This window comes from Coregonus clupeaformis, chromosome 7, assembly GCF_020615455.1.
Source record: "Coregonus clupeaformis isolate EN_2021a chromosome 7, ASM2061545v1, whole genome shotgun sequence".
Taxonomy (NCBI): Eukaryota; Metazoa; Chordata; class Actinopteri; order Salmoniformes; family Salmonidae; genus Coregonus; species Coregonus clupeaformis.
In genome coordinates this window covers 8,281,222-8,298,678 of record NC_059198.1, presented here as the reverse complement: position 1 = coordinate 8,298,678, position 17,457 = coordinate 8,281,222, and the positions used below count along the sequence as shown (strand labels likewise).

Here is a 17,457-nt window from a genome sequence, read left to right as displayed (position 1 = left end):
GGCTTCTGAATACCAATACCCCTCGATGTAACTGCTCTCTATATCCCCTCTTGATCATGCATTCGTCTGTCTCTTACATAGCAGGCATAAAAGAAACACGGACCGGACAAGTAGCAACGTAATGGGTTATGGTCATTGTAGTTAATTACCACGTTTTCTGCACTAAACTGTGTTGAACATTGGCCTGTTGGAAACTACAACTCCCTACTACATTGCACAGTTCGGGCATGATCTGATTTATCTCTAGATAAACTGCAGTGCAATATGCACATGGAGTTTACAGAAAAAATAACTAATTATTCTAATAATTGAACCGACATAGGTCAATTAGTTGTTTAAAAAAAAAACAATTACAGACATTTCAGTTAATCACTCAGCACTACAAATGTAACATACAACTGCAGGAAAGCATTACCATGAGGACTAGTAGAGGATATGTGTTCAGAAGTGGAGGTTTTATGCTGTAGAGAAAATGTGGTTTGGCACACACACACACATCTTATTTTGCTCAGCACAGATTGTGTGTGTGCGATGCAGCACAGAGACCTGAAATGTCACATTACTCAGCAAGGTAGCTACACTCACGACACGCAATGTGTCACCACGCATCAGCGTCTGCTGAGCATGTGTTGAGAGGAGGCCCCTAACCCTCCACGTGCACAACCAGGATGCACACTAGACCGGCCGTGCACGGTGCACATGCATGAGCCTGGCTCCAGAGAGCGTCATTTTAATCCAAGACTGAAAACTACTGCATAGACTCTAATGATGTTGTTGTTGTTGTTGTTTTGTCATTGTTGTCCTCAATATCCTCTAACCATACTAAATGTCTGGTGATGAGTGTACACGGATAGGGTACCATGACTATTTGTTTTCGTCATAACCAAATTCTGTTAACTCTCCGTTTTGTCGACCTATGCATGAGAGAGATACTGTACTGTACGTGCTATTGCATCACTTTTCTCTTGTCCTTGTTTTAACACCATCTCTCTTCTACAATGTTCTAGTTCCCCCACCGCGTCAAGTCAGTTCCCCAGAATCCTTTGCAACGCAGCCGTATGGTGCATTGGGCTGAAGTTCAGTGTGTATTTCTATCCCAATGATGTATGTCATTTTTTAAGCAGCAGTGCTTTCAGCTCGTATTCTGTTTTGTTTCTTTCTTTGACAATAAAAGGTGTCCCAAATGGAACCGTATTCCCTATATAGTGCACTACTTTTGACCAGGGCCCATATAGCTCTGGTAAGAAGTAGTGCACTATAAAGGGAATAGGGTGTCATTTGGGACGTTGCTATAGACCGTGTGTAGGAGTGATCAACATCCAATCATAAACACCGTTGCTGCTCTGCTGTGATCCTATGGGATTCCGCAATGACGGATTTGAACAGCATGCAAACAGATTCAAGATCTCTTTCTCTTCTCTCCAATCCCAGTGAAATTGATGTGGTGTGTGTCTGTAGGACAGAGCGTGTTGGATGGTTGGGTTGGATGGTTGGCCTACTTCAGGGTTATTTGAGGCTATTGTTAATCTACCAGGCATACAGGGATACAGTACTGTAGGCTGGGCAATGTGAATCTGTGTTTTATCCATAGTGTTAAAGGATTGGAAGGAACAAGTGGCCTGAATGGTCTAGAGCCCTCAAACTCAACTCTGGACCTCGAAGCCAGTTCCACTGCATTTTTTAATTGTTCCCCTCTAATCAGAGACTGATTTAGACCTGGGACACCAGGTGTGTGCAATTAATTCTCAGGTAGAACAGAAAAGCAGCAGGCTCCGGACCTCGTAGGGTAAGAGTTGAGTACCCCTGGTCTAGAGGTTTAGGCTACAGCCTCCCGCATGCATGTGTAGACGTGTTGGCAGAGGTTCGAATCAAGCCTACTGCCTTGTGTCGCGTTCTCTCTCTAGCCTCCATCTCTCTGTCATCCTCTCTCCATCTCTTCAATAAATAAGAAAAAAAGGAATGGAAGGAATAAGGAAACGATGACTTTCTGGAGCGACTAGTTTACATCATGCTTCAATCAACATATTCCCTTTGATGAGGTTAGAAATGAGTAGGCCTATAGATGCTATGGTGCCTTATCATTTTCATTGGTTAGATTTCTGTTTTGATGATAGTGAATATGTTAGTCTAGATTTTAACATCCCTTCAAAGACCAGAAGATGAATTGAATAACATTTTCAATTCACCTCAGGGTGAACCAAATCTCCCTCTTCTGAAGTTCCAAAAACCGGCCTCCGTTCCTTTCGAAGACCTTCTTCAAACAGATATGCCTCAACCACTACTCCTTTAAAGACTCTTCTTCTCTACCCTACCCTCTCCATCTTCCTTCCATCGTTCTCGTCGATAACAAACTTTCTTAGCCAAGCAATTACACAGTAGGATTAAAGGTGGCTACACCAACCTCGTCACTTGGGGGTTGCTGTTTGTGTACTTTGTGTTTTTCCTTTCACACACAAAAACAACCTCTCCCACCGTGCATAATTATCCCGCAGTGTGAAATGCTGAAACATGCACACGCAGGCGCGCACACACACGCACACACACACAATTATTCAGGACTGTGAGATGCCGAAACGCACAACTCATAATTGGCTGGATTGCCTCCAGTAGCTGATGATCGTTGATAGAAGTGTGTGTGTGTGTGTGTGTGTGTGTGTGTGTGTGTGGCGTCTATAGTAAATCTATAGTGCTTGATGTCCTGTTAAGAAGAGCTAGTTAGCGAAGAATTCATTAGCTCTGCGTTTAGCGGTTATTTATCATCATTATTTATCATTGCCATGACGCCCATACATTAATGAGGCTTCACCGCAACAACAATTAATTATGTTACAATTTGATACAATTATAATGAATGATATGGAGACTCAGTTAACACATTATACAGATATAGTATATTCCCAAAACGCTAATCAAATCCACAATCCTGGTGCTATAAGAAACTTCTACTGGTTGTCTCCTATTCACCCTTAGTAATGTTAAAATGGACTTTCATAGTGTTTCCCTGAACAGTTAGGTGACTTGTGGCAGATGGGTAACCCTTTGTCATACAGAGGGGAAGGGTCAACCCCTGTTAGTGTCTGCTTCCCATCTCTCTGCTTTAGCGGAAGAAGGTTTTCCCTCTCTCTCTCTTTCTCTCTTTCACTCTCTCTCGCTCTCTCTCTCTGTTGCTTCTTGGGGGGTTAACAGTAACACAGATTTTTTATTAAGCTTTTCAGTGACAAACGACTTAATGAATCAAAAGTGTAAAACAATGGAAGGCGGTGATTATATTTGACAAATGGATCTGGCTATTACTGGTTTGGTAGAAGAGAAATGAGACATGAAATTCATGGAACAGGCACAGACAGTACATCTTGTCGTCTTCCCAAATGTTTTTAAATGTCACAGAGTTCACCCTTCAGTGTATTTCTCTCTCTTTTCTTATTTCGCTCTCTCTCTCTTTCTCTCTCCTTCTTTACTTCTCTCTCTTTCACTTTATGCCCTTTCCATCTCTATCTTGCTTGCTTATCCCTTATCTCTGTTTTTTTTCTCCCTTTCCTCTCTCTGTCTCTCTCTCTCTCCTCCATCTCTCACCACACACTAATACAACATCTCTCTCCTCCATCTCTCACCACACACTAATACAACATCTCTCTCCTCCATCTCTCACCACACACTAATACAACATGCTTAGTCAACAGTCCAGTACAGCCCACCACTGGTTCTCTTCCCCTTTCGTAATACCCCCAATCCCCCCCCCTCCCCCCAATAGAAATGACTACACATAATCCCCCCCACAGCAGTGTGCCCGTCCGTTTCCATGACAACGGCCTTAAATAATTATATAACCGTTAGCGACGACAGGAGATGGGGGGTAGCCCCCCTGGAGCATACCAACACGCGCGCACACGAACAGAGCATTGCTCACGTTACATAACAAACCCGGGCCTCGGCTCAGGAGAGATGACATCACCAGGAGGAAGAGAGGAGAAGAGGAGAGAGAGGAGGAATATTTGGGGGTAGCTGTTTCTGCTGTAACTGCTGCTCTGTTGCTTAGACAGCGGAATGGTCCTCTCTCTTTCTCTCTGTTATTCATATTTCAGAGTGTTTGCACCAGGCTTATGGTATTTAATATACAATATTTCCAATGTGTCTATTAATTAATTATCTGTTAAGGGAAGGACTGTGTGTGTGGATGGATCAATATTGTATGAGTGTGTTTGCATGTTTGGGATGTTTGTGTTGATACATTTGACATTTGCTTTATTTAATATCCCAGTTAATGCAATCAGGGTAGAGTTCTAAACAACAAGATAAAGAAAGAGAAGTTGACTTGTATGCTATGCATCAGGCCCAGAGTTTGTCCTGGTCAGGTCACATGGTGAAGAAAAATTCCTGTCCCTAATTTATGCATATTGTAAACAATTGTATGCGCTAATCACAAAGTTTTGCTTACATAGAAGAACACCTGGAAAAGTAGTTTCAATAATATCTGAAAACCTCATCATCAACATTGTTAATCACTTAACTAACTTAATGGAACGTTTAACAAGCATGTAGCGGTTACCACGGTAATTATACACATCACATCTCGCTTTTAACAAACCCATGAGACCGATACAGCGCTGTACTGTACTCGTACACTTTCAGATTGCAGCTGGTTTCTCTTGCAGCTAGCTAACTTGCTGTGACAGATTCATTTTAGTGAGTGAGTGAAAACACACACACTCTCTCATTAGGTCCTGTTTGATGTACATGTGGAGATATTAGTTGTGATGAACAATATGAAATATGCAGTAGTGGCATTAGTTTCATTGTGTTTCGTCTTCTCAGTGAAGAAGAGCGGGAGGGAGAAGGGAAGAGAGGGAGAGAGAGAGAGGAAGGATGGATGGAGCTCTCTATATTTAAACTGCAGAGATTGCAGGATGGATGGATCTCCCTAAAGACTCTCAGAACGTCGCTCTCTTACTCTCCAACTTTTCATCCCCTCGCTCCAACTGTGGTTATAAATAAATGAAACAAAGAGCAAGACAGGAGTGATGGAGAGAATATGAAAGAGGTAGAGAGAGGAGGAGAGAGAGAGAGAGAGAGGGAAGGAAGGATGGAGAGTGTAAAGGGGGGACAGTTAGAGAAAGAGAGGGGAGAGACAGTTAGAGAGAGGGAGGGAGGGAGGGAGGGGGGACAGTTAGAGAAAGAGAGGGGAGAGAGAGAGACAGACAGTTAGCGAGAGGGAGGGAGAGAGAGGGGGGAGAGAGGGAGGGGGGACAGTTAGAGAAAGAGAGGGGAGAGAGAGAGACAGTTAGAGTGAGGGAGAGAGAGAGGGGGGGGGGGACAGAGAAAGAGAGGGGAGAGACAGTTAGAGCGAGGGAGAGAGCGAGAGGAAGGGGGGACAGTTAGAGAAAGAGAGGGGAGAGAGAGAGACAGTTAGAGAGAGAGAGAGAGACAGTTAGAGAGAGAGAGAGAGAGAGAGGGAGGGAGGGAGGGAGGGAGGGAGGGAGGGAGGGAGGGAGGGAGGGAGGGGGGAGGGAGGAGGAGGGGGGACAGTTAGAGAAAGAGAGAGGGAGAGACAGTTAGAGCGAGGGAGAGAGAGAGAGAGAGGGGGGGGACAGTTAGAGAAAGAGAGGGGAGAGAGAGAGAGACAGTTCAAGCGAGGGGGGGAGAGAGAGAGGGGGGGGGACAGTTGGAGAAAGAGAAGGGAGAGAGGGAGAGGGAGGGAGGGGGAGCAAGAGCAGCAGAGGGAGAGTGGGAGAGAGAGTACAACTGACTGAGGTCTGATTGCTGATTGATGCAGTGACTTCCTCTGATTGAGCTTTAGTGAGGAGTGAACTGGGAGACTGGGTTATGATTGCAGCGAGAATGGAGTGGGGCGGTGGCAGTGTTTGTTTGTGCACGTGTGTGTGTGTGTGCACGTGTGCATGCATATTGAGCCAGTGTTATCTACCAGCTCTCACAGACTCACGTCAGAATTAGACGTTCATCCATGTTTCTCAAATGTAACATTTCAAAGTTGTTCCAAACGTCAAATTTCGAGGTGTTTAAGGTTAAGTTTAGGCATGAACTCTGAATTTTTAAGGTTAGGGTTAAGTTCAGGCATTAACTCCAAATTCTTAAGGTTAGGCATTAACTCCAAATGGTTAAGGTAAGGGTTAAGGTTTGGGATAGGCTTAAAACAAAAATATCAAAAACAGCTTTCTATCGCTGGATTCAAACTTGCAACCTTTGGAATCAGAGGTTTACCGAAACGTCCACGTCATCTCCCGACGTCCTCAAACATGGATGGACGTCGAATACTGACTTGTATCACGGGTGACCTGGCTGAGTGTTATAGCCAACACAGAGTGTGTGTGTGTGTGTGTGTGTGTGTGTGTGTGTGTTTATTATAGCCAGTAGGGGTGGCCGCTGCAGCAGAGCAGAGCAGCTATAGAAGGGTAGGGCCACCCCAGCTAACCTGGTGCTAATTACCATGGTGTTCCAGGCCAGGCTCAGACAGCCTGGAGGAGGATCTCTGTCTTGTCCTCTCTTGGCCTCATTTTCCCCATATCTCTTTCTCTCCTATCTCTTTCATGTGCACACTCCCTTCTTTCTCTCTCCCTTTCTTGTGAGGCCATTAGCGAAGTGGAGAAGGTAGCCTGGAGAGAGAGATACATAGAGAGATATGTCCACTCTGGAAAGTCTAAACTCTAAGTGGGGGTTTTCAGTTGAGGCTAAGAGAAAATGGTGTTATTACAGTGAAGTGGGTTTTAAAAGGCCTATATACTGTACATGATGCAAAGACATGGAAACACAGACACAAACACACACGTTATAGACCATAACATATGTCTAGATGAAAACATGTCTTGGTTACTGTATACATTTTCTTACTGACATTCAGGCATAAATGCTTTCCATATCTTCTACCCACAGTAGCCATTATTCTGACAATGAATACTCTCAGTACCACATCTTTCCATATATTGTATTTCTTCACCATTCCCTTGCCATAATATACATCTGGATCTTTTAGAAATGTTCAATCAATACATACGCACACACTCCGCCAACCTTGTATCTATACAGCAGGTCAATGCTAATGACCAATGTACTGTATGCTAGTGAGTGTCTCCCCCCAGGTTAAAGATGTGTATTATTTTGTGCACCTGTCTCCCTCTGCCACTTAAACCCACTCGCTCTGAAGAAGACACAGTTGGCGGAAGTGTGTGTGTGTGTGTGTGTTAAACCCACTCGCTCTGAAGAAGACACAGTTGGCGGAAGTGTGTGTGTGTGTGTTAAACCCACTCGCTCTGAAGAAGACACAGTTGGCGGAAGTGTGTGTGTGTGTTAAACCCACTCGCTCTGAAGAAGACACAGTTGGCGGAAGTGTGTGTGTGTGTTAAACCCACTCGCTCTGAAGAAGACACAGTTGGCGGAAGTGTGTGTGTGTGTTAAACCCACTCGCTCTGAAGAAGACACAGTTGGCGGAAGTGTGTGTGTGTGTTAAACCCACTCGCTCTGAAGAAGACACAGTTGGCGGAAGTGTGTGTGTGTGTGTGTGTGTTAAACACACTCGCTCTGAAGAAGACACAGTTGGCGGAAGTGTGTGTGTGTGTGTTAAACCCACTCGCTCTGAAGAAGACACAGTTGGCGGAAGTGTGTGTGTGTGTTAAACCCACTCACTCTGATGAAGACATGGTTGCTATGGAGTGGGTCGCTGCCTCGGCTTGCACTTGGCTCCGTCGCCAGCTAGCACTCACTCCAACACAAGTAGTGGAGTTGATTATGTCAAATGGGAATGAGTGAAGAGATGTGTACTCCATTCAACGCAGATTGAAGGGTGGAAGATTCTGTCCCTTAAATATTAGATAGATATAAAGTAGTATAAAGCTATGGTAACTTTATTTGATTATAACAATATTATAATTAACATGACATAATATCTGTCATTTAGATCTTAATATCTGTCATTTAGATCTTAATATCTGTCATTTAGATCTTAATATCTGTCATTTGGATGTTAATATCTGTCATTTAGATGTTAATATCTGTCATTTAGGTGTTAATATCTGTCATTTAGATGGTAATATCTGTCATTTAGATGTTAATATCTGTCATTTAGATGTTAATATCTGTCATTTAGATGTTAATATCTGTAATTTAGATGTTAATATCTGTCATTTAGATGTTAATATCTGTCATTTAGATGTTAATATCTGTCATTTAGATGTTAATATCTGTCATTTAGATCTTAATGTCTGTCAATTAAATGTTGTCTATGTGTGACATGAGTGGTCATGTGTTACTTACCTTTTAAAAGCCAGAGGGCATGATGTGAAATACCTGCTACTGTATGTAGTCATCTAGAATCGGTGTGTGTGTGTGTGTGTGTGCTTGCCTGTCTACAGTATAGGCATGTACATGAGTGAGTACAAAACAGTACAGTACAAGGTAGACAAGATATGTAGTTTCATGAGTCTACTATCATTAATCCACCACATTCCCTTTGTTGAAAGGATAACCTTCATACTGCAACACTTTATTCACATCCCATTTCTACCTTTCTTTCTCTCTCTCTCATTTTCTCTCTGACCTCCTTTGTCCTTATACAAGTGCTACTGCTGTCTCCTGACAAAGAACACACACACTCAGTATATTCACCTTGTTTATGGACTATGAAAAGCCAGCTGTACCTTTCTTCTAAAGCACAGGCATCTTTTGTGCTCTTGAAATGGCCCTCCTATGCCCTACTGTTGTACACTGACTGAATAGAATCAGGTGACTCATATCTCAAATGCAACAATTACATAAAAATCAGGAATTGTTACGCAGTACAGATGGATTGGCATCTGGTGGGTTTTATATTCACTTTCTGCTTTTAGTCAGTTCAGAGTCAGACAAAGATCAAAACTTTAATAGAGATACTGTACCGTCTCTCCATTAGTGGTGTATCAGGGTTTTTAAGATTCCTATTGGATGTAATGTAAGGGTAAAACTCTCTGCAGGCAATGCTTTAGAGTGTTTGTGCCATTGGTGGGAGTGTGTGTGTTTTCTCATACCTCGTGTGTGAGTGTAAATGTGTGTGAGTGAGTGTGTGTGCGTGCGTGTGCACACGCGCGCACACGCGCCTGCATGTGTGTGGAAGGGTGTGTACTTGGCTGTGAGTTGGTATCTGGCATTGTAGTACTGTTCACAGCAGAGAGGGCCAGAGTGGTAGAGTGTTGGACATGGCTGGGCGCATCTGCTGCCTGTATCCCCCTGGCACTGGGCATTAGTCTGGGCACACTGACTCCAATGCACTCTGCCATGCTACACACACACACACACTCTGTTGTAGTACCCATTGCCATGCCATGCTCTGCCAGCTAACCCCTCCAACCACATTTAATATACCCCCCCCCGTCCACTTTCCTCCTGCTTACAACTACGTTTTCAGTTTGATGCATAGAGATGTACTAGAGAGCTCACCTCCTATCTTTGTAATGGCCTCCTCTGTGGCAGCATGGGCCCATGCTAAAACAGGCCCTCTATACAACTCTATGGTTTGACGTTATTTGACGTTAAAGATGAAAGGGGATGGTGGAATTTTTGTGCGTCAGTAGTAATGTACTCATGCATGAACTTTATGTATGTATGTACACTGCCGTTCAAAAGTTTGGGGTCACTTAGAAATGTCCTTGTTTTCGAAAGAAAAGCAATTTTTTTGTCCATTAAAATAACATCAAATTCATCAGAAATACAGTGTAGACATTGTTAATGTTGTAAATGGCTATTGTAGCTGGAAACGGCTGATTTTTTTATGGAATATCTACATAGGCGTACAGAGGCCCATTATCAGCAACCATCAGTCCTGTGTTCCAATGGCACGTTGTGTTTGCTAATCCAAGTTTGTCATTTTAAAAGGCTAATTGATCATTAGAAAACCCTTTTGCAATTATGAAAAACTGTTGTGCTGATTAAAGAAGCAATAAAACTGGCCTTCTTGAGACTAGTTGAGTATCTGGAGCATCAGCAATTGTGGGTTCGATTACAGGCTCAAAATGGTCAGAAACAAATGACTTTCTTCTGCAACTCGTCAGTCTATTCTTGTTCTGAGAAATGAAGGCTATTCCATGCGAGTAATTTCCAAGAAACTGAAGATCTCGTACAACGCTGTGTACTACTCCCTTCACAGAACAGAGCGAGAGAAGGATGCCGGGCACCTTGAGCATCCTTCTCTCGCTCTCTCTCTTTCTTTTATTTTGTTCTGTCTCTCTCGCTTTCCATTCTGTCTATCTTTCTTTCTGTCTTTCGTATCATTCTGTGTCCTCTTTCTCTCTAGTACACCCCCATTTAACTTGCTCATCTCCCTGTCTGTCTGTCTGTCTGTCTGTCTCTCTCTCGCTCTCTTTCTCGCTCTCTTTCTCTCTCTCTCTCGCTCTCTTTCTCTCTCTCTCTCGCTCTCTCTCTTTCTCACTCTCTCTCTTTCTCTCTCTCTCTCTCTCTCTCACTCTTTCTCTCTCTCTCTCTCTCCTCTCTCTCTCTCTCTCCATTTCTCTCTCTGGTTCCTAGAACAGATCCCTTTATCCTCTATATAATGTTTATTTCCCATCATCATGATGTGTTTTCCTTAGCAAACAGAACAGAAAATGCGTAGGCAGGGCAGGCGTCTTGGTGTGTGTGTGTGTGTGTGTGTGTGTGTGTGTGTGTGTGTGTGTGTGTGGTCCCGCATGCGTCCGTGCGTGTAGCACTCGTAGCTGTAAAAACTAAACACATCCAGCTGCCGATGCCGTGATACACACACACAAACACACACACATACACACACACACACACACCATGAGATGGCAGTCCTCCTCCTCCTCTCTACTCTCTGTGTTGTTTTACTGTGTGTGTTGTGTTAGACGAGGTCCGTAATATAACATAGGAACAGACCTGTGTTCAATCAAACACATACAGAATGTACAGTACATGGGTCACCAAAGAACTATACCCCTTTCACACTACTGAGCTGAGCAACAGCTGAGCTGTACTGTGCTAGCCTGTGCTGGAAAGGACAACATCTGAACCAGAACAGTATGGCTCAGGTCAGCAGGATAGTGTGAAAGGGGTAATAGAGTGCATCCACTCAGGCACATAGAGTTGATGAGAGGTTGACTTAGTTTGCAGTGTAAATGGGTCAGGGAAAGGTAGAAGGTAAAAGGTTGGGAAGATGTGAACTAAGTTTATGCAGGTGAGGAGGAAAAGCCATTTTAGAGTGTTGGGATTCAGCCCTTGAATGAATTAAGGCATTTGCCGAAAGTGAAGAGACAGCCATTTGTAGACATTTCAAACATCAAACTTATAATTTCCTCCACTCTCCTCAAAGTACCTAAATGAGCAACAGGCATCTGTTCAAGCCTTATGACCACAGATATGCTAGCTTGAGTTAGCAATAGCATCGCTTATGTAGCAGAGGAGGCTGGTGAGGGGAGGATGGCTCATAATAATGAATGGAATGGAGTGAATGGAATCGTATTAAACACTGGAAATCAGGTGTTTAATGTGTTTGAGACCATTCTATTGATTCCGTTCCAGCCATTACTATGAGCCCGTCCTTCCCAAAGTGCCACCAGCCACCACTGTTATGTAGCAATAGCATCACTGCTGTAGCTAGCTGACTTTCTGGCTGGCCTTTTTCAGTGGAAACATGTTGAAATCACCACAGAATGCTAGCTTAAGTTAGTAATATCATCGCTACTGTAGCAATAGCATTGCTGCAGTAACTACTATAGTTAGCCTAGCTCTCTGACTGTCTGTCTGGCTTTTCCAGTGGAAAGTGGTGAAATTACATTTTAGTTAGCAATAGCCTCACTGTATTAGCACCTATTAGCATTAGTGGAAGCAATGGTTGTGCTAGCTACTAGCTATAGCTACTAGCTAGCACAACTTTGACCGTCTGGCTGGCCTTTCCAGTGGAAACGTGGTGAAATCTGGAGCAGATGTTAGCAGTGGCCCATGAAAATACTGTTGATTGGTGGACGAGGTGCGATAATGAAGGGAGAAAAGGAGGAGAGGAGGAGAGAGGGGTCTGGAGAATGAATGGAGGGAGAGGGAAGGAATGAGAATGAATGAATGGAGGGAGAGGGAAGGAATGAGAATGAATGAATGGAGGGAGAGGGAAGGAACGAGAATGAATGAATGGAGGGAGAGGGAAGGAATGAGAATGAATGAATGGAGGGAGAGGGAAGGAACGAGAATGAATGAATGGAGGGAGAGGGAAGGAAGGAAGGAAGGCATGGAAGTGTGGAGTGAGAGGTTAACATAGGTATTTTCGCTCTCTTTCTTTCTCTCTTTTCTTATTCTCTCTCTTTCCCCCTCTCTATTTCCCCCTCCCTCTTTCCCCCTCTCTCTTTCCCCCTCTCTTTTTTCCCCTCTCTCTTTCCCCCTCTCTCTTTCCCCCTCTCTCTTTCCCCCCTCTCTTTTCCCCCCTCTCTCTTCCCCCTCTCTCTTTCCCCCCTCTCTTTCCCCCTCTCTCTTTCCCCTCTCTCTTTCCCCCTCTCTCTTTCCCCTCTCTCTTTCCCCTTCTTTTTTCCCCTCTCTCTTTTCCCCTCTATTTTCCCCCTCTATTTCCCCCTCTCTTTTCCCCTCACTCTTTTCCCCTCTCTTTTCACCCTCTCTTTCCCCCTCTCTCTTTCTCCCTCACTCTTTTCCCCTCTCTTTTCCCCCTCTCTCTCTACCCCCTCTCTCTTTCCCCCTCTTTTTCCCCCTTCTCTCTTTCCCCCTCTCTCTTTCCCCCCTCTCTTTTTCCCCCTCTCTTTCGCTTCTAGCACTTCTTGTACCCCTTCCCTTTACTCTCTTTCCATTTATAATTCCCCTCTCTCCTCCTCATCCCCCTCCCCTCCTCTCTCTACCCTCCTCACCCTACATATCCTAACCCTGAGCTCTATTTTTACTCTTTCTCTCTCTCCTCTCTGCCCTCTCTTTGTCCTCTTCTTCACTCTCACTTTTTCCATCTCTTTTTCTCCTCTCCTCTGGTGGGTCTTTCAGTTCTCAGAGGAGGCATGCACGCTCACACACACACACTCTCATACACACACACACACAATCCTTGGCAGGATGCTGCAGGACTGTCATACAGACACACACAGACGGACACACACACTCACAGATGGATGGACGCAGGCACACACACACACACACACACAAATACACATTTCGGCAAGGTGCTGCAGGGCTGGCCCTTGTCAGTTCATATGAGTTCTGTGTCCTCCATTAGCTTGCTAGTAGCATTGACCTCACAGGACGTCAGAACATAGACACACGCAATTCAAACACACACACAAACACACACTCTCTTGCTTGTGTAACCCGATGTCTCTGTCTCTTCCAGCTCTGCACGAGTTCCCTACAGATCTGTTCACCCACAGGGAGAGGACAGAAGGAGCTGTGGCCCTGCATGTCCTGTGTGTGAGTTCAGTCTTCTTTACTTTGATCTCACACTGTGTGTGTGTGTGTGTGTGTGTGTGTGTGAGTGAGCAAGCGAGCGAGCGAGTGCATGTCCAGTGGGCGGCTGGTAGCCTAGCGGTTAAGAGCGTTGGGCCAGTAACCGAAAGGTCGCTGGTTGGAATCCCCGAACTGGCAAGGTTTAAAAATCTGCCGTTCTGCCCTTGAGCAAGGCAGTTAACTCCCAACAACAACTGGATGTCAATTAAGGCAGCCCCCCGCACTTCTCTGATTCAGAGGGGTTGGGTTAAATGCGGAAGACACATTTTGGTTGAATGCATTCTGTTGTGCAACTGACTAGGTATCCCCTTTCCTACTAGGTATCCCCTATCCCACTGGGTATCCCCTTTCCCACTGGGTATCCCTTTTCCCACTGGATATCCCCTTTCCCACTGGATATCCCCTTTCCCACTGGGTCTCCATTTTCCCACTGGGTATCCCCTTTCCCACTAGGTGTATCCCCTTTCCCACTGGGTATCCCCTTTCCCACTGGGTATCCCCTTTCCCACTGGGTATCCCCTTTCCCACTAGGTGTATCCCCTTTCCTACTGGGTATCCCCTTTCCCACTGGGTATCCCCTTTCCCACTGGGTATCCCCTTTCCCTATAGGTGTATCCCCTTTCCCGCTAGGTATCCCCTTTCCTACTAGGTATCCCCTTTCCCACTAGGTGTATCCCCTTTCCCACTGGGTATCCCCTTTCCCACTAGGTGTATCCCCTTTCTCACTAGGTGTATCCCCTTTCCCACTGGGTATCCCCTTTCCCACTGGGTATCTCCTTTCCCACTAGGTGTCTCCCCTTTCCCACTAGGTGTATCCCCTTTCACGCTAGGTATCCCCTTTCCTACTAGGTATCCCCTTTCCCAATGGGTATCCCCTTTCCCACTAGGTGTATCCCCTTTCCCACTAGGTGTATCCCCTTTCACGCTAGGTGTATCCCCTTTCACGCTAGGTATCCCCTTTCCTACTAGGTATCCCCTTTCCTACTAGGTATCCCCTTTCCTTCTAGGTATCCCCTTTCCCACTGGGTATCCCCTTTCCTACTGGGTATCCCCTTTCCCACTAGGTGTATCCCCTTTCCCACTGGGTATCCCCTTTCCTACTGGGTATCCCCTTTCCCACTAGGTGTATCCCCTTTCCCACTAGGTGTATCCCCTTTCCCACTAGGTGTATCCCCTTTCCCACTAGGTGTATCCCCTTTCCCACTGGGTATCCCCTTTCCTACTGGGTATCCCCTTTCCCACTAGGTGTATCCCCTTTCCCACTGGGTATCCCCTTTCCCACTGGGTATCCCCTTTCCCACTAGGTGTATCCCCTTTCCCGCTAGGTATCCCCTTTCCTACTAGGTATCCCCTTTCCCACTGGGTATCCCCTTTCCCACTAGGTGTATCCCCTTTCCCGCTAGGTATCCCCTTTCCTACTAGGTACCCCTTTCCCACTGGGTATCCCCTATCCCACTAGGTGTATCCCCTTTCCCGCTAGGTATCCCCTTTCCCACTGGGTATCCCCTTTCCCACTGGGTATCCCCTTTCCCACTAGGTGTATCCCCTTTCCCGCTAGGTATCCCCTTTCCTACTAGGTATCTCCTTTCCCACTGGGTATCCCCTTTCCCACTGGGTGTCTCCTTTCCCATGTCTGTCTGTGTGTCTTTAATCAACCTTTCACATTCACAACACCTCAATCAACTATTTTAAGTTCCCGTAAAAAATAAATCACACACTCAACACAGTGGAAAACTAACAACTTCTCAGTCAGTCCCCCTGTGTTTCTCGGCTGGCTGGGTGTTTGTGCATAGTGCGAACCATGGGATAATTGTTAACGGGCCGCCGTCCAAGGCTAAACAAATGGCCCCCGAGTCCAAACTATCCTGCTTGGAGGAACAGAACAGAGCATCTGGTACTATACCGAATGAGGCCTGCCAACTGTGTGTGCGCGTGTGTGTGTGTGTGTGTGTGTGTGTGTGTGTGCGTGTGTGTGCTCCCCTCTCTAGCTGGGGTCCTGTCAGCACAGCCGGCATTTTATTTATTGCCTGCTGGAAATACACACCCAATTACAACCAGGTTTAGGTGTGGACTCGGAGCAGCGTGTGTGTGTGTGTGTGTGTGTGTGTGTGTGTGTGTGAGAGCAGAACTTCCATCAAATATAGTGGACTAGTTCTGTGGACTAGCAGAGTAGGCAGGGTTGGGGAATGTGCGTGTATGTTTGTAATTTTGTGTGTGAGGCCTGTGTGTGTAGTGGGAGGATGAAGCAGAAGGCTGGGCATTTCTGTAGGCTGGGTTTTAAAGGTAGGGTGAGCAGGCAGGATGTGTGGAGGTGTGTAGGGCAGAGCGCTAAACTGAGGTGTGGACTACAGAGGTACTAGGGATGTGGAGGTGTCGAAGATAGAGGGCATTGGTGATACAGAGGATGGGTAGATGTAGGGAAGGAGAGGAACAACTATGAAGGGAATAGGTCAAATGTACCAATTCCATTTGTTTGATGGGCCTCCTAAATCCTCCTGCCTGTCTGCCTTGCAGAGGTTCAGAACATAGACATAGAAGACTATTTATCTATGTTTTTGATTCTATTTCTATGGTAGGCAGAATACTTGATGTGGTCTCCTGTTGTGTTTTACTGGCTCTGATTCAGACTAATGGAATGGAAATCCACTGGGCACAGACGTCATTTCAACGTCTATACCACGTTGGTTCAACGTAATTTTATTTAAATGACGTGGAAATAACGTTGATTCAGCCAGTGTGTGCCTAGTGGCATACCATTATCTGTAAGGTCCCTCAGTCGAGCAGTGAATTCTAGACACAGATTCAACCCCAAAGACCAGGGAGTTTTTCCAAGGCCTCGCAAAGAAGGGCACCTATTGGTAGATGGGTAAAAATAAAAAAGCAGACATTGAATATCCCTTTGAACATGGGGAAGTTATTAATTACAGTTTGGATGGTGTATCAATACATCCAGTCACTACAACGATACAGGCGTCCTTCCTAACTCAGTTGCCGGAGAGGAAGGAAACCACTCAGGGATTTCACCATGAGGCCAATGGTGACTTTAAAACAGTTGCTATGCTTGTCATCGGGGAGTTTTTTAGGATAAAAATAAACAGAATAAAGCTAAGCAGAGTCACAATCCTAGAGGAGAACTTGGTTCAGTCTGCTTTCCAACAGACACTGGGAGACAAATTCACCTTTCAGCAGGACAATAACCTAAAACACAAGGCCAAATATACACTGGAGCTGCTTACCAATGCAACATTGAATGTTCCTAAGTGGCCTAGTTACAGTTTTGACTTAAATCTGCTTGAAAATCTGTGGCAAGACTTGAAAATGGCTGTTTAGCAATGATCAACAACCAACTTGACAGAGCTTGAAAAATATTTCAAAGAATAATGTGAAAATATTGTACAATCCAGCTGTGCAAAGCTCTTAGTGACTTACCCAGAAAGACTCACAGCTTTAATCGATGCCAAATGTGATTTTAACATGTATTGATTCAGGGGTGTGAATACTTATGTAAATGAGATATTTCTGTATTTAATTTTCAATACATTTGCAAAATTTCTAAAAAACTGTTTTCACTTTGTCATTATGGGATATTGTGTGTAGATGGGTGAATAATGTTTTTTTTTTTTTATCCATTTTGAATTCAGGCTGTAACACAACAAAATGTGGAATAAGTTGAGGGGTATGAATACTTTCTGAAGGCACTGTATCTCTCTCCCTCCAAAATCACTATTATGCCTTGGTGACCCCATTCACTCATGTAAGCATGAGAGGATTAGTCCGCCATCAAAGCATCATGTCATTTCTTGGAATTCCCTTGTTCCCCCAAAAAACTCAACTAATCAAAGACTCTTACTCAACCAACAGGCAACAGCAACAGGCTGCTGTGTCTGAAAACAGAGACAACACGGAGGATGCTGTGTCTAAAAACACCCACATACACACACACAAAAACACACCCTGCCCAGCCATAAGGGGACTTCACAGCTGGATAGAGAGAGAGACGGCTGCCATACTGCCACAGTATTACAACTCTGTTAACTGCCA

At 45.0% G+C, this 17,457-nt stretch overlaps 1 protein-coding gene across 1 annotated transcript in view; it reads left to right on the top strand.

Annotated features, from left to right (window-relative positions):
• Positions 1-17,457, top strand: part of LOC121568619 (sodium/potassium/calcium exchanger 3-like) — a 45,066-nt gene that overhangs the window by 11,748 nt on the left and 15,861 nt on the right. The window contains exon 3 of the mRNA XM_045221107.1: positions 13,304-13,380. Within this exon, the coding sequence (XP_045077042.1) occupies positions 13,304-13,380 (77 nt within the window). The remainder of the gene's footprint in view (positions 1-13,303; positions 13,381-17,457) is intronic.